Raw genomic sequence first — 25,337 nt, 5'->3', positions numbered from 1 at the left:
AAGGACACCTCCTGTATTGCAACCACGGAGAAAGGGGGAAATGGAGGGGGAACTACAGGTAAGTCTTTACTTGGTGCTGGAGTGGAGGGATTCCTCACGGGATGACTTTATTTCTCCGGGACGTGGGAGTATTAGTAGTCATGCTGTACTGTACAATTATATAGATACGTTAATTACAATGATAAAATGTTATTTTCTAGGTGTTTAAAAATCTGCATGCAAATGAGGGAGCATCTGGAGAGAAGTGCAGGCAGCTCCCCACAGCGAAGTGATCACACACAAAAACAACACAGAAAAACACATTTTTGTGGCTACAACCCAATACCCAGGAACGGAGGCACCAGGTATACGAGACGTCCGTGTGGCAAGCAGCCTCGTCCCTTACCTGCTTTGGAAGTAACAAGCTGTAGTACGAGAGGCCGTCTCGTCACGATGCCTGACCCTCGAGGAAGAAAGTCCCTAAAAAAAAAAAAAGAAGAAATAATAGCTTAAGGAATTAAGGAATTCTGATGACCTACTAATTTATAAGTCAAGTTCCAAAATAATTCTCCTAACTCCCAACTTTTCAATGTATCACATGTTTAAAGAATGCGAGACCCATCCAATAAAAGAAGCATTTGCCAAAAGTAACAATAAATAAGTAAAGGGGTGGGCCCCTTATATTGCATATTGGTCCGTGTGCTTTATCCGGATGACCTCGCTGGAGTCCATCACTCATTTGTATGGCTGGAATTAGTGAAGGTTTGCATTAAATTACTGTGTACTGTCAATTAATTTGTATGGCCAGAGAATCAGCATTAACAAAAACATGTGATGCAGAAGTGAATCCCCGAACTTTTTATAATTAAAAAGTTCTGTACTCTGTCAGACTTCAAGATCAATATTAGTACGTCAAATACTGACCATTATTAAAGCTGCATTAGATTGTATCTTCCAAATACTCTGACATTTTTCTCCATATGAAACGTGGGATCAAGTGGAGATAGAGATTGTGTATGTAGAAATTAACAGCAAAAAATAATATATATATTGCAATGTGAGTTTGGTTTGTTCTCACTCCTGATAAATGGGAGTTTTTAATAAATAAAGATGTGCTTAAATGGCATGTTAATATAACTAGACTGATAAAACTGCAGCAAAGAAAGTGTTATATAACCACATCCGCAGTGCCCTATAAATCATGCTGCTTCTGCGATGTCAAAGAAGAATTCATCCACATGCCTAAAACACAATCTTTAAGCACATTTACACTGCCTCCCAGCTCTGAGAAAAACCATCATTTATAAAAATCACAGAATCCTATTCTATTCTATTCAAAATAAGTCTCTGACTGAACGCCAGTGTTTCTCAAAACATCGTTCCATGACCACCAGCAAGTGGTATAACTGCAGATGCCCACCACCCACCCTGAGCCCACAGTTTCGAGAATGTTCTGGGAAGGTGTGCGGCCTCTCTGCCCTTTAACAAGCTCCAGAGGTTTGGACGCTCAGCTCGATTTGAGGGGTGCTGGCCTCCAGTTGGGTGCTTGCTCAACAATTCAGTGGGTGATAACGGTAGGGGGCACGCTGAGAGTTGTGTAGGAAATTGGCAGAACAGAGCTTCAACACAGGTAAGGTTTCAATGAAACAGGTAAAAGCCAGTGAGAAAGCTGCAGAAGCCCTTTAGCTGCACTGGTCCCTTAGAGGCAGGATCACAGAGATAAAATCAAGCACAGTGTCCCTACTACAATTCAGTTTGCTGGCAGGGGAAATCACACAGAACAGCCTTTTTACTAAATTAGTGGCTTTACTCCTTAACTCCAAAGCTAAATTCATTTAGAATGTCACACTACGTGACTCAACTAGACAACAATGAAGCTAAAGACTCATCTTTGCTCTAATAAATGCCACTTGAAATAAAGATTATTTACTTATTAAAAAAAAAATCCCTGAGGAAGTAAGAAGCACTAGGGAGAGGCTGTGGGCCCTGCACCAGGTAGGCACCAGGAGTCCGGAAAGCAAGGGGAAGATACAGGCCTGAGCATGGAAAAGCATCAGAGAAGAGGGCAGACTGACCACACTGCAGGTTAGGAAAGAGAGACTGACACTCTCCTTTCGAAAATGCCTGAATACATATAATTTAATGCTCTTTTAAATGTTCTCCGAGAACCATATTAGAATATATTTGCCAGCCTGGATGGCTTCAATAACCATTTTAAATTTGATCAAAACGGAGAGAGCATCTAGTCTGCGCCTAGAACCAAAAAGGAAGAAGTTAATTTGATAATCAAATGGATAAAGAAAAAAAGAGCCCGGCCAGGCGTGGCTCAGTGGTTAAGCGTCGACCTAGGATCCAGGCCATCAGGGTTCAATTCCTGGTCAGGGCACATGCCTGGGTTGCGGGCTGCAGCCGATCAATGACTCTCTCATCATTGATATTTCTATCTCTCTCTCTCCCTCTCCCTTCCTCTCTCTGAAATCAATAAAGACATATTTTAAGAAAAAAAAAAGAAAAGCAAAGAAAAGAAAACTCCAGAAGAAAGAGCTGGGGGCATCTGTTTGAGCTGTTAGGACCACAGATGAGGTTTCAGGATGTATAGATGCCAACGAGAAATATACAGGTCTTAAGGCCATTTAATGAATCAATAAAACATTTTCTTTTAAAAAAAAATGGGGCAGAGAAGAAAGGAGGACGGGGGAAGGAGGTTTCATTGCTAATACCTTTGTGCTAGGTTCTGTTTCAGCTCATGTTTACAGCCACATAGTTATAATCCTTTTGAACATCATTAAGCAAAACAGAATGTATCAAGCATTTTAAAGACCAAATAACCATCATGTGTTTGGCTGAAGAGAAAGCCCACAGATATATCTAATTGTTTACTTTTTTACTCAGCAAACAGAAGTTTGCAGTAAGAGGGATAAACAGACTCAGACATGCAGGCCCCTTCTTACTAATTCACACAGACCGCCCCCCTTCACGGCTCCATTAGTCCCCCCAAAGTCCAAAGATTTGGTAACCAAAGCTTGCTGTTTGGAGGTCCCCCCCCCCCCCGACTTCACAGGATGATCAATTGGTAGCACAACAGAACATTAGAGAGGATTTTTCTGTTCTGGAGAGTAAGTGACTAATCTGGCATCAGGGAGATACTCTTATGCTGATCGTCAGCATGGAAACCATATGTCCAGCACACTCCTGCCGAGAGCCCTAAGGGGTGAGCCCTCCACCAACACAGAGAAACTGGCTTTGCGTCCCAGCCCCAGCACTGAATGGGCAAAGTTCCCTCTAAACCTTAGTTTCTTTTGCTACTAAACTGAGATAATCCTGTGGATCAAAGGAAATGAAACATATGGCAACTTAAAAAAAACACACCAAGTACCAAAGAAAAAAGTAGCACCGTTACTATTATTATTGCTACGATATAGCCACAGTATGTTTTCCCTGATAGTGCAGCACTCTCTTCTCTAAAATAAACTAAGTCTCTACATATAATATTTTAACGTTTCATGAATGGAGTTTGGAGGTGAGGGACCTCAGACCCCACCTGAACTGTCTCCTTGGTGTTGGCCAGCTGCACTGGTTTGGAAAGCTCAGTCCTCATTCCTGTCCCATCAACAGGGAGTCAAAGCGCTGACACAAACAACCATGAATAATTCAGTCACCGCTGAGTGCCATCACCCATTTGAATTTTTTTTTTTTTTCTGTGCAAATGTGGTTGGTTTTCTCCCATAAGTATATCTCCCAGGAAAATTACTTTGCTGAATTTTATTGTAGAAAAAGTCATGACTGTGTCTTTAGCATTACTTTGGATTTAAACTACATATTTCTTTTGTTTGTGGTCTAATGCATATATACAAAAAGAAAATTTGTATCCCATTTTCCTCCAACAAGGACCTTTAAGATAAAGATTGAGGACAGTAATCTGAAGACTGGCCATGATTAAACAGACTCCATTCTATTGCCTGAATGCCTTATTTATGAGTAGACCACAGATTTTAAGACAGGATGAGTGCTTTCTCTCTCACCGCGTAGCAACTACAATGCAAATGCTTTTTCTTCACTCTCAGTCCACCTCAAAAATAGAACTATTCTGCATAGTCTTAACAGCTGGTCTTCAGGCAATAAGTCAATGTTCCTTCATGGTTTCTTGTCCTGCACAAAAAGTAGGGAACAATCCCCATGCTTTGATGATATTTCTTATTAGCTCTTCCAGAAACTTAGTTAACAAGAAACATTATTATTGCTCCACCAGGAAATCACTGACCTTTGGAAGCCTAACATAGGAGAACACACTTAATATATCAACAAAACTAAAAAGGAATCCCCACACATACTGCAAATAAAGTAACTGCAGAGATGTTTTTGTTCAATATAGAAACACATGATCATTAACTGGATGATCTGTTCGATAGGTGTTTAACATCTGCCCTTGACTAAACACAAGAGGCATAAATCATGCTCTCTGAGAAGTTAATTTGTGTAGCTGATTCGTTCAAAGATAAATAAGCTTCATCTTCGAGGAGAAGGGCATGCAAATGATTACAGTAAGCGCGACAGGTCCAAGGGTAAGTTCCTGAAGTATCAACACAGAGCGGAGAACAGTCTATTCTGCTCGGGAGACTAGCGAGGAACTAGTCAGAGAGATACAGGTAGGAGGGATCAGGATGTGCAAGGATGTGGGAGGTCGAGGAACTAACCACTAATGGGAGGTCAGAAGGAGGTGGAGGGGATGGAGGAGGCGGTGGGGGAGATCGGAGAGGCCTTCACCTGCATGTGTTTTTCTTTCTGCAAGAACAAGAAGGCACTGAAGGGCTTTTAAGTGATCGGATGTGGATTTCATAAATCACTGGGGACTATACAGAGAATGTGGAAAAAGGGAAAGACAAAGGACAGACTAGTCGCTAACCAGGTTAGGTCCCTGAGGAAGGAGGTGACAAAGATTTGGTCCAAGGCTGCAATGCTGGGGATGGAGAGGAGACACAGAGAATGGGCAGCTGGCAGGGCCTGATGATTCCGTGATGTGGAATGAAATGAGAGGAAGGAGACGGGATCGATCTCACGTCTCTGGTTTGGGTAGCTGGTTAAACAGGCGTGCACTGGCCGGGAATAGTGGATTATAGCTGATGTGCATATAGTGTTTACCGCACGCCAGGTGTCTTCTTATTTGATCCCCATAACAACACTATGAGGCGGGTACTGTGGTTACTCTCACTTCACAGGTGAGGAAACAGAGGCACAAAAAGGTCACGTTTCTCAAGGTCACAAAGCTAGTAAGTAACAGATCTAGGCTCAAACCTAGAGAGGTAACTCCACCATCTGTGCTCTCGTCCATTAGGTTATACTACGTTGTAAAAGAAATAGGGGGGAGGGGATGAGGGAACATATTAGGATATGTTGATGTTTAGGTGCCTGGGGAATAGTCAGATGAAGGCAAGTGCACAGTTAGACTGAGTGGTGGGAACTCAGGAGAGTAGCCCAGCCTGGAGATCATCTGATGGTCTTCAATGGAGCAGGAAGTTGAGGCCAAGAGAATAGATGAGCGGGAATGGCGAGGAGAGGGGTGATGAGCCTGACTCTGAGCGATACCACTTAATGGGCACCTGAAAGAAGTAGAACTAACAGAGATTGAGAAGGGGGTCCCAGAGACATAAGCCAAATCACCGAAGTCAAGGGTATCCCCAAAGTCACACTAGCCTCCTAGATATCTCCACTAAGATGTCTCAAACCAGTCTCTACACTCAACTCCTTATCATCTACCCAACATGCTTCCCTCCTTCAGTCTCAGTTATAATCCACGTCATCAGCATCCACATGTGTCAGTCAGGCCAAGCACCCGTGACTCACCCATCCTCCCTCTTCCTCTGTCTTCAGGCTCCAAATCAGTCACCAGGTCCTGTTGATTCTACCGTCTCCACCTCCCTTAAATGCATGCTCTCTTCTCTACTTCGATCACCACTCCAGGTGCCACAAACTCTCCTCTAGATTAATAACAACCCCCCAGTTCATGTCCTGTATCTAATCTGAACACCCTCCAATCCAACCGCAACAGTAACGAAAGTCCCATCACATCATTTCCCGACTCTGGATCATTCAATGACACCTCATTGTCTTTAGCATGAAATCCAAACTGAAAAGAAGCCCCTCCCTCTAGTGGCAGTCTCTGCACCCTCAAACTCAGTGCCTCTGCACCTCAAACTCAGTGCCTCGGCACACTCCAAGCTTCCCTCCTGGCATGCCCTCCCCCACTTCTCCTTCTAGCCCACTCCTACGTAATCTTTAACACCCAGGAGAAGCCCTCTTTGAAATCCCCCTTTACATGCCTTTATCTGAGCTCTCAGCACACACTTGTCACACCCATCTGTTTCCATGTCCGCTCCCTCACCGTGTGTGCCTCCTTCAGTGCCCAAGTACTAAATATTTTTAACACTTCCTACCTACCCATTAAGGAAGATTTCTCGCTGCCCCATATGTTCACAACACGGAAGGACAATATTCTCATGTCTGATTCCCCAACAGGCAGACAGCTAAGTGGCATTTTATATCAACAGAAAGAGCAGGTGAGATAACTTTCAATTTACCAATCACTTGCTGAGGTCATTTCGATTAATATGTTTATCATGAACATTTAAGATCCAGCAGTATCCACCAAAGTACAAAATACAGGACATCGGGTAAATCAATTTTACTGAATGTCTAAAGATGTGGAACAGAATTTGAAAGAAATTATTATTTAAAAGTACTAGAGCCAAGATACTCTGAAAATTCATTCCTTAAAAACAGAGAAGTCTCTTCTAAAACATTATCTTCGAAGTATAATTTAATGAGCTCCAAAGTAATCCCTGTACAATTACTATCTCTCAGTCCTTCAAAATGATAACCCAATTTGAGAGAGAGACAGAGAGAGACCAGTCGCTGCCAATTTCTGCCCACGCCCTGCCCCCAGAAGCCCTGAGGTCACACACTCCACACAGAGCACAATAGCGCTGTTAAGTGGCTTTGTGCTTGCGTGTCCCAACCCCAGGGCTTTGCCAACCATTACCATGCCACTTTAATTGCTGAAGGAAGTAATTATGCCAAAATCTACAGATTTCATTGGAAATTTTCCACTGCAGTTTTCTTCCTTCCCCGAAACTCTTGGCCCAGCACAAGAAGGTGAGCACTTACAGATTTGTACAAGAGCACATTTGGTGGCTACAGGTCACTCTGTAATTTGGGTCACTCTGTAATTTGTGGCATTCAATAAATGCCACCAGTATTTCATTTGAAAAAACATAGCTACAAATCTGACTGCAGGAGACACGGTGCTTTTGTTTATTTTCACTAACATCTAAGAAATTTCAAAGTTTGCCTTTTACTCACAAAACTTAAAATTTCTAAGCAATATGGTTTCATTGAATCTAATTAATCAATAATTCATGTTCCCACTGCAACACTCAAACTGCAAAAGTTTCTGAGTCAGAGATCTGTAAACTGAATGCAGGTTACAAGTACCGTGTGCTTGACCGTCCGGGAAAGTCTCTCAGGAACGTAATGCCTGCGTCTTTAATCCACTTTATTTGCTTTTCTCAGAGTCGCTTTGTCAAGAATTAAAGCGTCTGATCGTGAATGAGTCGCAGTGCAATGCAGAGGCACTCAGCTGCTGCTCTACTCCAAGTCGCAGACTATGCTTTACCCTGGGTGGCTGCCATGCAAATTACTGACAGCAGAGACCACTAAAGGGACTGCTAGTTGCCTGCCTGATACCCATTTCCCCCTTCTTAGTAATGGAATCCCAATTTTATGGGGCGTGGCAATGTGCCCAGCTCTGAATAATAAATGGACAAATAAATCTACATTTCCCGGCCTCCCTTGCAAACAGGGAGCCCATATGACTAATTTTAGTCAGTAAGATGTAACTAGAGCTTGTTGAGTGATGTCACGGGTATTTCCCTTCAGAGGGTCTGATTTAGCTGATGTGTACCTTTTGCCCTCCCCTCTTCCCCCTGTCACTGATACATGACAGTGGAGCTGCAGCAACCATCTTGAACCACAAGGCAGCCTGGAAGATGCCAGCTGTGGGCCAGGACAGCAGAGCAAAGGAAAACAGGACGTCTGGGACAGTGGTGGCACTGGACCAGCCCTGTACTGCCTAAGACAGAGCGTGAGAAAGAGAGAGGGGGGCACCTGTGCCTTAGAACAGGGTTTCCCAGCCTTCTTTTTATTAGGGAGCTTATTAGACATTTTCCCCATTAAATTTCTCCCTATTAAATTTAGGTATGTACACAAATACACCGTATATAAGTACTATATGCATATCTGTGCTTTATATATAAAAAGAGTAATGTATTTTGCCCCCTTGAGGGCAATACCACCCCCCTTGAGACTATGAGCTGCAGATCAAAGGAGAGTAAGAGAACCCAGGATGCTAAACACTTGGTCCAACCCGTCCTCTCTTCCTGCAGGTGTCTAAAAGAGGTGTATGTGGAAAGGACATGCCAGACGGCTTTTACCTCAAACCCCAATACACCCCCTTCCCAACCCTGTAAACATGGGCTGGACCACACAGAACCCTTTGGCTTAGTTAAGAGGCAGGCTTACGGCCAGTACCAGACAGGGTGAAAGGCCCCCCGGTCCCTTTCCATGAAGCCCATACATGAACCTCAGAAGGTTCTCTGGCACCACTGGGTGGAGACCCCACCCAGTGAAAAGAAGCGAGGGGCAGAGAGCACACCCAATGACGAGGGCACGGTCAGCCCTTCCCCACTAAGGCCTGACAGCGGCCCGATTACTGTCCTTGGTCCTGAAAGCCAGTTCCTTGGCAGGGGTCAGGAAGGGAAGAGCATGTGTAAAAGTAGAAGTAAGCTTCCCTAGTCAATGCTGTGCTCTTCTGTTTTTGTTCTAAGAAGTTGGAAGAAAATTTAGGTATTTAACTGAAAGCCAAAAATGTATAGGTCAGTTTTTCCACTAAAACAGAACATAGAGCCAAAGCCAGCTACACAATAAAGATAAATTTAAAACACACATATTTAAAAAAAAAAAAAAAGAAAAAGAAAATAAAATAAAATAAACAGGAGAACAGGAATCTAAGTGTGGAGGAGGGATTTAAGTGGGCCCTTGGATCCCACTCCTTCTTAACATTCTAGAAGCCTCATCCATCACCCCCCACATAAGCCTTTTATCCTCAGAACTCTGGTTTCCGAGGCACTTCACACAAATCTCAGACCTCAGTATTGACCCCTCTACCACAGAAGCCCTTCCCCAATGCACCTTTCTTTACCCACCTCGCCCTTAAACACAGAACGCTGGCCCAGCTCCTGAGGGAAGCGTTTGCCAGTATATTTAGACGTCCCTCCTCTTTATTCCAAAGTACCATGAGCCCCAGTCACACCCCCTCCCCTGGACAGGTTCCCTTGGGTCAGGGACCTCATTTCTGTAAGACCAGTGCTCAGCGCAGCACCTGGCACAAGGAAGAAGGTGCTCAGTGGGGACTTGGTGAAGAAATAAAGTCAGCATTCTAGGTACTAAAACCAAACCTACTGGAAAGATCAACTTCAAGGGATGATTATTACTTAGAGTAACACCTGGCATGCAGGAAGTGGTCAGAAAATGTTAGCTGCCATCAGCATCAGCAGCATCAGCATCATTATTTGCAGAAAAAAACAGCAAATATCCTGAAACACTGAATTTATTACCCAAATTTGTTTCAGAAGCTACTGTGTCCCCATAGCAACAAGTAGTGATTACCTTCTGCTCGCCAGAGGCATGTGGCTCTACTGTGACACTGTATATCTGGAGTTTGGGGTGATGTAAAAAGGAAAACATGCCCAAATAAACACCCAGAACTTTAACCTTTTCATCTGCTTCCTCAAAAGTCATCAGCTGCCTGCAGGCTTCATGCTAAGAGCTCTCACTACTGTTCTACTGCGGCGCCTGGAAAAGGTTAATGAAAACCATGGAATGAGAGCTTTCAGCCAACAGCGGCATCGACACACATTCCAACCACAGTGCACTGGATTCAAACCGGGAGTGAAGTGAGCGCCCTGGCATCTAGAGTATTCCACGAGCGTGGGGCAAGTGTTGTTTCTGGCCACTTAAAAGCACCCGTGAAAAGAGCTCAAATACTTGGGGAAGAGAAGCTCTCGCTCCCCATGAGGAGAGCCATTTATCAGCACTTAATGGCCCTCTTTCATTGCCTTTCCACTGACGCATCTCTAATTGTTCCCATTCTAATTGCAAGAGGCAAGATCAATAATGGCAGAAGCCTACAGTTCAGGGCACTTGTGAGGAAAAGAGGTCTCTAACAGCGAAAACCAGATATAAAAGTATGTGACAACATGGGACCTGGGCAGTCGACATCGCAGTGAAGAGAAAGGAGGTATAGAGAGCACTGGTCACCAAGCCAGCTTAGGTTCCCCTCATTCTACATGTTCTCCCTTGGCGATTCCATCCTCTCCCTGCCAATGGCTCCCTTTCATGAATCTGCAGTCCCAGTACCTCTTCTGAGCTCCAGGCTTCTCTGTGTTGTATCAACATATCACAAGCACCCAAATGCATCGTGTCCCAAACTGAACACACCCATGTCCTAATCAATCTGCTCCTCCCCGTTTACCTCCCATGGTCACGAACGGCACCACCAGCCAATCATCCAAGTGCAAATCTGGAAGGCATCCTCAATTTCCCCCCCCACTCCTACTATCCTAACTCAAGCCCTCCAAGATTATTTATTGCCAGTCCTCCACCTCCCAGGCTCTTCCTCTGCTGTGCAATAGACTGAGTAGTGTCCTGTAGATTCCACCCGCCTTCTTACATCCCTGACTTGGCACATGGTTTCCTCTACCTGGAATAGCCTCCCCCTTGTCCGCATGTCCTTCAAGACTCAGCTCAGGTATCAACCCCTATAAGACTGTGTTGCTTGCCTACGCTGGGCCTTGATATCCCTACTCTGAACTCCATATTATTTATAGAAACCTGTAGTATAGAGCCAGCTACATGTGTTTGTCCATTTTCCCTCTTCCCAACCATACTTCAGTTGCTAAAAGCAGGAGCCATGTCTACTGGGTCCTTGCATACCCAAAGTTTAGCATAGTACACCATAGGCCCTCAATTAATGTTTTACAAATAAACCAAAAAACCCTGAGGAACTTCCGATGTCCACATTTCTGTGCATCCTGCCTCTGTTACTACTCTCCAACCCTACCCACTCTTAATCACCCCATTCAAATATTTTACTTATGAAACTTCCCCTGACCCCACCCCCACTGTCTCATTTCTCACCTCTCATGGTGATTAACTGCAGTGCAACGCAGACAACTTTTCTGTTAGACTACTGTTCTGTCACAGGAGGCTTGAGAGGAGGACAATCCAATTTGTCTTTTAGTTGCCTCAAAACTAGCACTTTCCTTACTTAGGATTCTTTAGAGGAAGGCACGTTCACATTTGAAAGAAACCAAAAGCAACACGCTAGCAAAAACCTCCTCTGTGCTAAACCTCAGCAGCATCTCACAATAGAGCTTTCAGAGGGGGTTACTGATCCTGTGTGCGGGGCTGCTTGCGAGCCATCACATGGCAACAGGGGGAAGCACACAGCACCAGATCCGGCACAGAGAGCAGGGATGAAGCGCGCTCTGTTCCTGCTGACACCACTGAGGCCCCTGCTCTCTCAGCCGGGCCAAGAGCAAGTGGGCCCAGGGCGGCCTGCAGCCCAGCTAGGCAGCAAGCAACGGGCACCCAGCGTCCCACCTGCCCTGCTACTTTCACGTTAAACTCAAATAAAGCCCCTCGTTCCCGGCTCCTAAGGGCTCAATAGCAACCCCCTGTTGAATGATCATGACTTAAAATGAAATTGTGATTGGAAAAAACATAAACATCCAAAAAGAGGGGCCAACCTATCACACAATGGAATACTAGTCATCATTAGGAATGATACATCAGAAGAGTTAACAACGTGAAAAAAAAATTGTCACTCTACAATTAAGTGAAAAAGCTAGTTAACAAACCTAAATATTTAGTATGACCTATATATGCGTATATGTCTATATAATTACTTTTTTGTTGTTGTTAATCTTCACCCAAGGATATTTTTTCCATTGATTTTTTTTAGAGAGAGTGGAAGGGAGGGAGGGATGGGGAGAGAGAGAGAAGCATCGACGTGAGAGACACACATAAGTTGGCTGCCTCCCTCATACACCCCAACTGGGGCAGGGGATCCAACCTGCAACCCAGGTACATGACCTTGACCAGGAATCGAACTCGAGACCCTTCGACGCTCAGGCCGATGCTCCAACCACTGAGCCACACCGTCCAGGGCTATATAATTACATTTTTTAATCATATAGCATACCAGTATAATATAATGGAACATAAGACAAATCTCTGCTCAAACATTTAAAGTGTTTCACAGGCGATTTTCATTTTCTTATCATTTTATCAGTATTTTCTAAATATTCTTCAGTGAACATGTATTTCATTAATAAGAGGAGAAAGCAAGTTTCAGAAAATGAAATGGTCATCTCCTGATTAAATCCAATAAATCTCTAACTCTTCATAAGTATATCCAATTTTTTATTTATATCCTAAAGGCTTAACGTAATTTTTTTTTTATCTTGGTCTTATTTGGTCTCACAGCAAGTGGTGTGGCATCTGTGGAGCAGAGCAATAGCTAAGGTTGTTTAAGAAAAAAAAGCCTTAAATAAGAGTGGATGAGGGGGGAAACAGCTTATATTAGAGGAACACGGTATGAAACTGAAATTTGACATCTGGAAGGGGCAAAACAAATCCTACCTGATGAAAGTCTTGTTTGGTTGCTCATTTTTAATGTCCAGATTTGACAAAATAAAAAGGAGGCAACAGTCACTGCCTGGATATGTTATTATTGTTGTTTGTTTTTTTAACTGACTCATGAAATTTAGCCATCTGGCAGTCACTGCTTCCAACAGCATTTTAGCCACCCCGAAGGTAGCTGATCTACAATTTGGAACCCTGCCCCTAACACAACACTGTACATATGGAAGAGACTCAAAAGATATTTGTTGAATGAAGCAATGTAAACCTGTTTCACATAGAAGGTATGGTTCAGGCATCACTTTAAGATGGCCCAAGAGCCCTGAGGATGTTCAAAACGGAAATAAGAGAAGTAAAATACTGAGGAACATTTAAGGGAGGCTGGCCCTAGAGAGCAAGATTTCCCTACACTGTTTTTATTTGTTGTTGTTACGTTTTTTTATGAAGTTGTTTTTTTGTTTTGTTTTGTTTTTATGTATCTTTATTGATTTCAGAGAAAGGAAGGGAGAGGGAGAAAGAGAAAGATCAATGATGAGAGAGTCATCATTGATCGGCTGCCTCCTGCACACCCCCTGATTGGGGACCGAACCCGCAACCTGGGCATGTGCCCTGACCGGGAATCGAACCGTGATCTCCTGGATCCTAGGTTGGGTGTTAATTTTGTATCCTGCTACCTTGCCAAATTCATTTATTAAATCTAGTAGTTTTTTGGTGGAGCGTTTAGGATTTTCTATGTACAATATCATGTCATCTGCAAAAAATAACAGTTTTACTTCCTCCTTTCCAATTTGGATGCCTTTTATGTTTTCTTCTTGTCTGATTGCTGTGGCTAGGACTTCCAGTTCTATACTGAATAAGAGTGGTGAAAGTGCACACCCCTCTCTTGTTCCTGTTCTTAGGGGAAATGCTTTTAGTTTTTGCCCATTGAGTATGATGTTGGGTGTAGGTTTGTCTTATGTGGCCTTTATTATGTTGAGGTATGAGTCCTCTATTCCCACTTTGCTGAGAGTTTTTATCAAAAATGGGTGTCGGATTTTATCAAATGCTTTTTCTACGTCTATTGATATGATCATGTGATTTCTGTCTTTTAATTTGTTTATGTGATTTATTATGTTTATTGATTTGCAAATATTGTACATACAGATGGCCAAGAGACATGAAAAAATGCTCAGTCACTAATCATCAGAGAGATGCACATTAAAGTGACATTGAGGTATCACTTCACACCTGTCAGAATGGCTACCATCAACAAATCAGCGAACTACAAGTGCTGGTGAGGGTGTGGAGAAAAGGTAACCCTAGTACACACTGCTGGTGGGAATGCAGCCACTATGGAAAACAATATGGAGTTTCCTCAAAAAATTAAAAATTGAACTGCCATTTGACCCAGTAACCCCACTTCTAGGAATATATCCTAAGAAACCCAAAACACCAACCAGAAAGAACTTATGCACCCCTATGTTCATAGGAGCACAGTTTCCAATAGCTAAGATCTGGAAAAGCCCAAGTGCCCATCAGTAGATGAGTGGATAAAAAAGCTGTTGCACATTTACACCATGGAATACTATGCAGCTGTAAAGAAGAAGGATCTCGTACCCTTTGGCACAGGATGGAGGGACCTGGAGAATATTATGCTAAGCAAAATAAGCCAGTCAGAGAAAGGCAAGTACCACATGATCTCACTCATATGTAGAATATAATAAACAAAATAAACTGATGAACAAAATAGATCTGGAGACATAGAAGCTGGAGCAGACTGAGGGATCTCAGAGGGAAGGCGGGGAGGAGGGAGTGGGTGGGGAGAGACTAATCAAAGAACTTATATACTTATATGCATAACCCATGGACACAGACACTGGTCTGGGGAAGGCCTGGGGATGGAGTGCATGTGGAGGTCAAGGGGATCAATGTGGGGGAAAGGGGCGCATCTGTAATACTTTCAACAATAAAGATCAAATAAATAAATAAATAAATAAATTCTGTTAAACAAATATTTTAAAGCCATTTTTACTACAGGAAAGTCACCATAATAAGCGGGATTATGTTTTATCTCTAGGAAAGCATCTGTTAGTTTTCTAGGAAAATGAAGCAGCGAGTCATTTTTTTCCTACTTGGCCAGAAATGCACCTTCTATATAAATTCACAGGGTGAGTACTTCCATACAAGGCTGAACATAGCTTTAAAAAGCAAAACCTTAAAATGAAACTGGAAAACAGATCCAGTATGAACATTATTTTTAGCGGCCTTCTTTCAGTACAATATCCAACTAAGCTTTAAATATGCTCTCACACAAGGGGTTGCCGCCCAGGCTCCACTCTTCTCTTTCGGTGTGACTTTAATGAACTTGAACATGACGTGTAAATGAGAATGAGGCCCAATAAGCGGCTCATCTTAAGACACTCCACGTCAGCTTTGCAGGAGAGGTTTGACAAGGGGTCTCCAGACAAGCAGCGCAGTGCCCTTAATGCTCAACCCCCTCTCTTCCTCTGGCCCCCTCATGGGTAGACCTCACACTGTCTGAGAACAGATATCTGAAGAACTGCACCCAAGATCATCGATCTTACTGCAAATAATTAGGGATAGTTTGGAGAATAGAAGCTGGTACATGTAGTTTTCCTCATCGATTTTTCCTTATACTCTATTTCTTAGCACTCAGTGTCACTATTACAAATAGGCAAGCTATGGCTGGTGAGTTCTGACTTACAGAGGAATACAAAATGAGGCTTGAACTCAGATGGGGACAGCTGTTGCACACCAAGACGTGTGCGCAGGCACTGAGGCCGCACTGGATATATTCAGAAGTAATCCCGAATCTTTCGCCTTCTACTACTATCCCTGGCCAGGGTTTCATCGGTCTCTGTAAATCTATTTCCTAAAAAGAACAGCCTTAAGGAGGCTCTCTAGCTCCTAATCAGTGGCCTTATCCCCAACTATCTTCTAGAATTTTTAACTAAAACAAACAAGCAAAAAGCCCTTTAACCTGTTTTTGTTTGTTTGCCCTGACCTTTTCAAAAACTTCAGCTAATTCTCAGCGTTAGCCTCCCTGACACTATCCTGCCTAAACCCTCCAATCAGTGTCCAAGGGTAGCTAGGAGCCATTGTTCTGACTATGAAATACGCTCTGTTAAATGCATATTTTAAAGTCAGCTGTACTACAGGAAAGTCACCAACTCCATTCTAAATAAATACTACTCTGTAGTCTCCTTAATCGAACGCCCGTCCCTTGATATTTTGTCTATTGTCTGTATGCTCTGTGTTCTGCTCGACTCTATCACTGGCTTTGTTAGATAACCTGTCTTGCCCATAAACCTTTCACTCCTGTTTAGATCATTCACAAGTAAATCATCAGCATTTCTTTGTTGTTGTTGTTGTTATCAACCATCTTCATGAGTCATAGTTCTTTTTAGAATATCTTCTTTTTTCTCTAACTTTATTAAAATCTGTATTTTAAAAAATGACACCCAAAACTGCTTGCCTTGACAGTATAACTCTAATGCGGTCACCTTTTCCCAGAATTCTTCTTAAGGCCATATCACCAATACATTCTTTTTCTTTTTTTTCTTTTTTTTAAGACTCTAACAGAACTACTAGAAAAGAGTAGGTTTATTTTTTTTAAATATGTTTTTATTGATTTCAGAGAGAGAAAGGGAGAGGGAGAGATGGAAACATCAATGATGAGAGAGTCATGGATCGGCCACCTCCCGCTCGCCCCCCACTGGGGATTTTGCCCGAGGCCCCAGGCACGTGCCCTGACCGGGAATCCAACTGTGACCTCCTGGTTCACAGTTCGATGCTCAACCACTAAGCCACGCTGGCTGCACGCCAATACATCCTTTGTTCATTATTAAAAGGAACAGTTTTGTAACTCTTTTTTTTAAAAAAAAATATATCTTTATTGATTTCAGAGAGAGGAAAGGAGAGGGAGAGAGAGAGATAGAAACATCAATGATGAGAGTCATTGATCGGCTGCAGCCTGCAACCCGGGCATGTGCCCTGACTGGGAATCGAACCCCGATTGCCTGGATCCTAGGTCAGCACTCAACCACTGAGCCACCCCTGGCCGGGCCAGTTTTGTAACTCTTTCCACTGCTTCTTCCACCTTCAGTAGATGCAAGATAAGAGAATGAACTGCTTCAGGTGCTCTCACCTTCAAAGAGATGACAAGGTAGGAGGAGGGTACATCAGATGCTCTGGCCCACGGCTGTTTTCAAAATACTTCCCCACGCATTATCACACTGGATGCCCACAACAGCCTCAGAAGTTTGGAAAGACGGTTGCCATCATCCCAAGGTTGAAAACAGTTAAATGATTTACTCAAGGTCATGGGGCCATGCAAACGGAAACTGGAACTTATTCCGGGATCCTTTCCACTATACTGTTTTCCTCTTCTTTAAGCAGAATTAGATTTCCAGCCAACATCAATATGCTAGAAGTTCCCAACCACTATTAGTTCTTATGTCCATGCCAGTTTTATAATCTATGCTAAGAACCCTTTTAATTGTTTCTAATAGGTACTAAGTTTGTTTTCTGGGGAAATGACGTTATTTCCCCTTCTCTAATTTCACATACGTTGGTTTTGTTCCCAGTTCTCCTATCTTTTCAGTGTACAGCCCTGGGGATTGGTTTCAAAATTCTATTGCAAATATAGTATTACTGTTTTTTCATACTTCACAAGCAAAGGCTTTTTCTAATCATAAAAATGAAAATTCTTCTAAATCTTTAAGGCATAATTATAATAACCATCTGATTTTAACTATAGCAAATAGAATTTAAAAAAAAAAAAAAAGACTAAGAAAGAAGAAAGCTTTAAGAAGGAGATAACCTCTTTTAATACCCATATGGGTATTAAAATACAAGATAGGTTACAGGTCATATGATAAAATCATAATGCTTTTTGACATCCTAAAAATCAATGAGATTTTAAGGACTGTTTTACATATATCCTAAACGTTCCCTATGTTCCTATTGAGAAAAAGACACAATGGGGAAAACTACGTATCAGATGATGTTTTAAATTAACAACTGGTTGCCCAGCCGGGCATGGCTCAGCGGCTGAGCCTCGACCTATGATCCAGGAGATCGAGGTTCGATTCCCGGTCACAGCACATGCCTGGGTTTTGGGCTCAATCCCCAGGGTGGGGGCGTGCAGGAGGCAGCCAATCGATGACCCTCTCATCATTGATGTTTCTATCACTCTCTCCCTCTCTGCCTCTCTCTAAAATCAATAAAGATATTTTTTTAATTAAATAAAATAAAAATAAAAAGACTGTCTCCAGAACATATAACTAATTATTAACAGAAACAGACACCGTCTGGATTTAGAAGTAATGGTTACCAGTTCAGGGCTATCTGTGATGCTTAGGTTCTTGTCCTTATTTTTCAAACGAGGATGCTAGATTAGGCAATTTATAAAATCCTTCTGTCTCTATAATCCTGTGATCCTATGAATAACAGCAGATGTCTACTGGTCCAACTCTAATCAATTTTAGATCCCCAGCAGGAACTGGAAGCTCCGTAGTTAACTGGGTTTTTCCTCACAGCAATAACATCTCCAGTAACTCCATTCCTGGAAAAGCTACCTTCTCCTGCCCTTGTATCTGACGAGAATATGTTATTATCCGATCACATCACAATAAAATAGAATTCTACTACAGCCAATGGGAAATAACTTTCTGTAAGGAGCTGTGCAGTGACTCCTTTTTAAACACTAAACTGGATGATGACAGCTCTGCGTGCCAACTTGCAAAAACAATGTGGCCTTAAGAGAACTGGGTGAACCTGAAGAAATGGGTGAAGCGCAGCCATTAATCAGGTGCCTTGCAAATGAAATTACTGGACATATGTTCTTTGCTAATGACTTCTTAACTTAATCCTCAGATTATAAAGAGGAAAAATGTTATGTTTGCCCTTTCTTATTTTAAAGTCAAGCCACAGCCAAAGAACAGTAAGCTTTGATTCTAACACTTCCAGTAAGGGGTCCCACATCATTCTAACATTCCTAAAAGCATCACGTAAATAACAAAGACAAAGGTAATTTTGTAGGCAGGAAGTGACTGACCATGGGGATTTTAAAAAGGGGGGGGGCAGAAAAGGCAAAGGAGGGGGGTAGATGAAAAAAAAGCATCATTACAATTGTTTAGGCTCAGTAACACCAGATCCCCCAGTTGGTGTTTTTTTAATTGATTTTTTTTTTTTTTTTTTTTTTGAGAGAGAGAAACATCAATTGGTTGTTTGCTGTGCCACTTATTTATGCATTCATTGGTTGCTTCTTGTATGTGCCCTGACTGACGATCGGACCTGCAACCTTGGCGTATTGGGACAACACTCTAACTAACTGAGCGACCCGGCCAGGGCCCCCCAATTGTTTCTCATATCTGCTTTGCCCTCAAGCTTTCCATTTCCTAAAACTATTCTAAGTGCCTCATCGTGATGAACTTCTACTATCGTCCTCTCTATTATATATCCATTAAATTGCCATCTGATTTGTATACAAACACTAACTGAAGTCCCATTGGCATTCGCTATATTTCTATCTGTGTAGTTCTACAGACCAATTGGCTTTGACCGCAAATAAAGGATTTTACCATTTATCAAAGAAAAGCAGCTTAACAACTTGACACGTTTCCTAAAAGAGCATACAATCTCACAATTTCACCAACAGGAACCAACGTTTCCATTTAGAATCTCACAAAAGAAGAACCAAGTTCATTTACTGCCTTAAAATATAGAAAGTTAAGCAGCTTTTTAATAGTTTTAAGCTCGTTACATTTCCGAAGTCATTTGATTTTAGCAAAACTCCCAGAATTCAAGTTGAGACCGGTCCAGCTCTTGCTCCGGGAGGTTCCACCACTGTCAACAGCCTCTTGAGGTCCCTGAGTGGGCCACCCCCTACTTCTGCAGTCTAGTCGAAGGCCTGTTGACATCTCATCCCACTTCCTCAGGGGCCTCCAAGGCAAAGTTATAGGCACCCTAACACAAGTCCAAATTCCACCCACTCTCTAACCCCCACTGTACCCCTTGGCCATCTCTTGGGCTCTGGGGTACACACTGGTGCTATCTGCCCTTAGGAGAAAAAGCAAAGAGGCCCACACAGGTCCTAAAAGCAACTTAAGGCCATTTAGGCAGAGAATTTTAGAGGTGAATTTCCCCGGAACATGATTTAGAAGGAGAGAGGGTGTGACCTCTAGGTGGGCACACCTCGGGGCCCCCTAGCACATCCCTGTCCTCTCCAATGACTTGCCCCATGAAGTCATAGGAAAGACAAAGTAAGGTCCTCTCAAACTTGAGGCCTAGAACAGAGGTCCCCCCAGTCCATACATTTAAGGCTGGTACTGCTCCTGGTTATTTTAATTTCAAGATTTCTTCTGAGGCCTTGACTCTAGAGGACATGGGGACTAGGCCAAACACTGCTGTGTGCTCTCTGCCTAATAGTTTCACAGAATAAAACCAGATTATCATGAACATCAAAGCACGTGCATTTCAGAGGATTTGTTTCATCCTAGTTTACTCTGACTTCTTGACCTCGGGTTAGGTCAGTTGTCCTGAGAGAATGCACCATGGAAAAGGAAAATTCACTTCATAGAACATTCCAGAGGATGCTGTTTAACGTTTACAGACTCCTGAATTCATTATTCACTCAATTGATTGCTTATGCTTTGTTTGTTCTACTTAGTGCTCTCTGTGCCAAAAAAGAATTTCAATTAAATGCACCAACTTAATCACCAGTGGGAAAAGGTTAATTTCAAAAGATAGCCAAATTCTAAAGAGAAGACATACGGGATTCGGAATATAAATACACACAGACACCTGAACTATTCCACCTGGCATACCTGACTGTGCAATTACTGATTACAGGCGCTCTTGTGGAGACTTAGATAATAAAAACCAAAAAAAAATCTACTTTAAAAATCTCCATGGAGACCTAAATGCAGCATACAAGGTCTGTATCTGAAAATCGTTTCCTTCATTTAATCAGTTAAATTCTAAATTTAAGATTATTTTCCAGCAATCACGGGGGCATAATAACACAGGAGCATTTGTGGTGGATACAGTGACTGGCTGGCTTAACTTCTGTTCCAATCTCTTATCTGCCTTCCTATACTGCCGAGGCTGGAATGCTAATAACTTTGTTTCCCAGACTCCCTTGTAACCAGCATTCTCAATGCAATTAGGTTTCACCATTAAATACATTTCCAGGAGAACCAGATTCCAAGAAAAAGCACACGGGTGTTGCTCTTGCAGGTGCCAATCTAGCAGGAAGCGGATAGCTTTGACGCTAACAGTGCTAGAGCAGTCTGACCATGAATCACAGCTCAGGTACAATGTTCCAGAGGACAACTGCTTCGTGACTCCTGGTTGTGGCTGAAGTGGTGGCATACGGGAAATCCCTAACTGTAACAGAGGCCATAGTGCCCCTGGCAGGCAGTCTTATGTCTCATTCCAGGAGCCATTCCTTGAGGTCCAGCCTACAGGCTAATCCTCCAGCCCTTCCAGGAATTGGTAAGCACCTAATGCCTTATGATAACTCTTTTTTTTTTTTCTTTTCTGCTTAAACAGCTACAGAGGTGTCCATTATTTGCAACTGACCTCTGAGTGATACAGTATTAAGACAACTAGATGGAAACATTCAACTATCTGAAAACTCTCACACTTTCAAATATTCAAAGTAATCTAATGTGGCCTGGACTCTCGGTAGACAGCACTGATTGAAGTGTGTCGTTTAATCCTTCGTTCTTTCTCTGAGCAGGAACAAAAAAGAACCCTAGATCTTAAAAACACAGCTCCTCACACATTAAGTCATTCTTCTCTCAAACTCATTCTGATTTGATGTTTGAAAACTGCAGCAAAGGGCATTCTAACGCCTTCCAATGTTTGCTTCTTTGAACAACCAAAGCAGCACCTCTCATAAGGCAGACCTGTTGGCAACGGCATGTAGGCAGAATGAGGTACAGGATTCTAACTAGTAGATTAGCCAAAAGTACATCCGCTTTTGATTTGGGGGCAGCAGATTAAGTTATGAGAATGTTGCAGACAAAATTAAATGCCTTAGCCTAAGATACATTTACTTTATTGTACAGCTACACAAACTCAGACATTATAGGCTCCACGTTAACATTTTAGGAAATTTCTATGAAGGCTGGAATAGTATAATAATTTCTCAGGGTGACAGAGGATCTAATCACATAGATAATTTCTTTGGCAAATTTCTGCTTTTTGTCAGACATTTGTGTGAGTTTTTTTCATTTACAAAAGAAAAGAAAACTTGACCTTCAAGGTCAAAAACATACTCAATGGGATAAAATTTGCTTGATGCCTGGCCCCAATAGCATCTCAGTGCCTCTGGGGATCACTACAATGGTCTCATTTCCTAGGGATCATAATGACACACCTTTTCATGTAAAAATATGATATAAAAGCAATATAATCATGGTCATCTGGCTCTCCCCTGGATGAAAATGGTATAGTCTGGGTTCACATGTATGCAGAGAAGCAGTGGAATGAATTAGGGCTTACTTTTTTCTCTATCACTTAAGTCTGTTCTCCAACTCATGGAGGGAAAAGATGCTTCAGCGGGTCCTTGGACCAGAAAGCAGCATGTTTAGAGAGGAGAGAAGTCAACTTCAGGTGTGAGCATCCTTCATGAATGAATTCCCCCAGTCATATCAATCTGCCGACAGATTCCAGTTTTTCCCCGACCTCCAAAAACATATTAAAGGAATTTTAAATTTAAATTTCCCAATCATTCATTTTGTGCAAAGCGACTTCCTAATTAATTGCCAAGGAAAACTGTAACGGAATTGGAAACAAGGTCCCTGTCCCCAAGGAAATATGAGGAAGAAACGTTCTCACACCTTTTTTTTTTTTCAATCTAGGTTTAAAAAAACAAAAATATTCATTAGAGCTTCCACAAACCGTCAGTCATCCTTATTTGGGGGAGTTGTGGAAATCTTACCCTTAGTACCCACTCATTCCTTTATTCCTCTTAATAATTCCATGTGGCATATTTCTCAATGAAAATTTTACTTTGTGTTTAAAATTCTCTCTGAGCCTCATTAGTCAGCCAGAACTCTCAGGACGTGTCACAGTGATAACACGGAGATCACTGTCCTGAGTCTGATGGAAAAGGTAAACGAGTGGAACAGCACAGCTCAGCAAGCGCACAGCCAAACTGCAATACCCTCTCTCACCCGCCGAAGCCTGTTCGGCATCAGACGCCCCACCCAAAATGCAACCCCGCAGACATGAATGAGGCAATTCACTTCATGGGAACTTGGATTCTTCAGAGCAATAGCTAAAGGTCAAGGAATCGGGTTAATAAGAACATGCCTCTGGGCTGGAGATGGAGACAAAGGCAGAGGCTCCTCTCCCCCGCAAGTGAGAAAGTCAAGGCCTTAATGTCTGGGCAAAATAGCCCCGTTCTTGGTTTTTTTAGGAACTTGATTAGTTTACAGATTATCTACGTCCTTTGGTGCTTCTGTTTGCTTTTAGCATCATCTTTTAACTAATTCACTGGTGATGAGCACCTCTACAGAGGATGGAACTGGGAAGGAGACTGAAGGGAAATTCAAGGCAGCCCAATTTCCCTACTTGGCAATAAGGTCAGCAGAAAAGATGTATTGTAGGAAAAAAAAAAGACTAAGATGAGTGAAGTCTTCACCTTTGGTAAACTCAACTTATAAACAAGCAGGTTTACAAAACACTTAAATGAAAGGTTAATTATAATCTTTGCTTTAAAATAGTCTCTGCTTTATAAAATGATTCTGGTTAGAACTATGTTTAAAAGACATAAAATTCTTGGGCTTAAAATATGCTTTAATTTACCAAAGTGTGTTTTACATATGGTGTTTCAAGAATACACCTAAAAAAAAAAAAGAATACACCTAGAGAAAAGCTTACCTGTGTTATAGGGAGGGTTTGGTGGTTAAAATTACAGTTATTTTATTTTAATTTATTTCTGTGGTGTTGGGGCCTATCCAGAAGCAAAGCAAAGCTCTGTGATTTAGGTTTTCAACATTAACCTTTTCCGCTTTCATACTAGACTCTTTTTTGCATCATTAAAGTCATTAAATGGAAAAAGTAATGTGGATCCACAGTTGAAAAAACTTCCCATAACCATACAGTAGAAAACAAGTACTACACATACTATGATTTCCAACATACCAGAATTAGACGGATATTTCCATAACTTAGCTAGTAACCTGGAATGGCATTAGCCTTCTGAATAAAGTTCTTGAAAAGATCAAAGAAAACGCCTCCAACAGCAAAAATGCTCCAATAAAAAGCCTTAGTGTTCCTATCAGGAACTACCATTTTAAAAAATCTTAATAATGATCTTTTATGCAGAAACATTGGTACTTTAGCAACAACTGTGACACAAAGAAAGTTGTTTGGGTCTTTCTGGATTACAGTCACCAAATGCCATTTGTTCAACAGTGTTTGATGTGTAGAAAAAGACCCCGGTGGGAATAACTACAAAGCCACGCAGGGGGCAGACAGGCCCCAAATGGCCTAGGTGCTACGGAGTCAGAAGACAGGAGACGGAAGGTGGCCGGGGTCATCACGGAGGACTCCTTCACTCAAGGTGGCATTCCAACTACCAAAAAAGAGAGAAAGGATATGCCCGATTTACTTACAGCATGATGAGTAGGGAAGCAAAAAAAAATAAGAAGAGACAAACTGTCCTTTCGATTGTTTTGACGTTTTTAGAAGGCTGGGCACACACAGTTCAGACACAGCAGTCACGAACCGAACAAGGGCAAATGTAGCAACCCATCCTGGCTTACTAATCGCACGCGTGTGTTCGACAAGCGATGAACTATTCAAGTATCATATTTTGATGATAAAAGCACAGTGTTTCCAAATTACTTCTGAAAATCCAGTTCCACCAACTGTACACGGTGTACCTTCCCCTGGCAGCGTCTCAGCTGAGGACTGACCCAGGCACCACTAAGACACGGAATCATCGTGACTCGCACAAATGCCACAATTAATTTAATTTTAAGGAATCTTTACCTAGGACTGCTGGCTTACCCAACTGTTTCAAATAATAAAAAGTTTAATCAAACTTTAACTTAATCACTATATATAATCACTATAATGAAAGTTTGGAGAAACAAGATGGCGGCGCAGGTAACAGCTGCACCGCCGCCTCCCGCAGCCACGTCAAAATCACAACTAAAATACAGAACCACCAGCACTCAGGGCCTCCTGAGATCCGGCTGCACAGACGCCCCACAACCAGGGAGGTGAAGCGGCACCGAGACGGGTAGGAGGGGCGGAGACGCGGGCGGGTCGGGGCCGAATCCCGGAGACGCGGCCGCGGGCCCACATCCGGTGCCCGAGTAAACCCGGGAGGGAATCTCGGCGGCGGAGGTTTCCTGGAGGAGGGAGGAGGGAGGGGTCCCAGCCCCACAGCAGGCCCCCAGCCCAGGGCTCCAGGGCCGGGAAGAGGAGTCCCCACAACTCCGGGCTGTGAAACCAGCGGGGACTGTGGCTGAGGGTCGCGGAGGCTACGGGAGCCCCAGCAGCTCCTCTAAAGGGCCCGGCACGGACTCACTCGGACGCTCCCTCGGAGCCCAGAGCCGGGCAGCAGCTGGCAAGGA

The 25,337-nt window shown here is 42.7% G+C and overlaps 1 protein-coding gene across 2 annotated transcripts in view; it reads right to left on the bottom strand.

The window, feature by feature from the left end:
* The window catches only part of DNM3 (dynamin 3), a 348,064-nt gene that overhangs the window by 301,080 nt on the left and 21,647 nt on the right, over positions 1-25,337 (bottom strand). For both annotated transcript variants that reach the window (XM_016221402.2, XM_087827594.1), the window contains exon 2: positions 386-459. In XM_016221402.2, the coding sequence (XP_016076888.1) occupies positions 386-459 (74 nt within the window). The remainder of the gene's footprint in view (positions 1-385; positions 460-25,337) is intronic.

This window comes from Miniopterus natalensis, chromosome 19 (assembly GCF_054644295.1).
Source record: "Miniopterus natalensis isolate mMinNat1 chromosome 19, mMinNat1.hap1, whole genome shotgun sequence".
Classification (NCBI taxonomy): domain Eukaryota; kingdom Metazoa; phylum Chordata; class Mammalia; order Chiroptera; family Miniopteridae; genus Miniopterus; species Miniopterus natalensis.
This window is presented reverse-complemented; position numbering and strand designations above follow the sequence as displayed.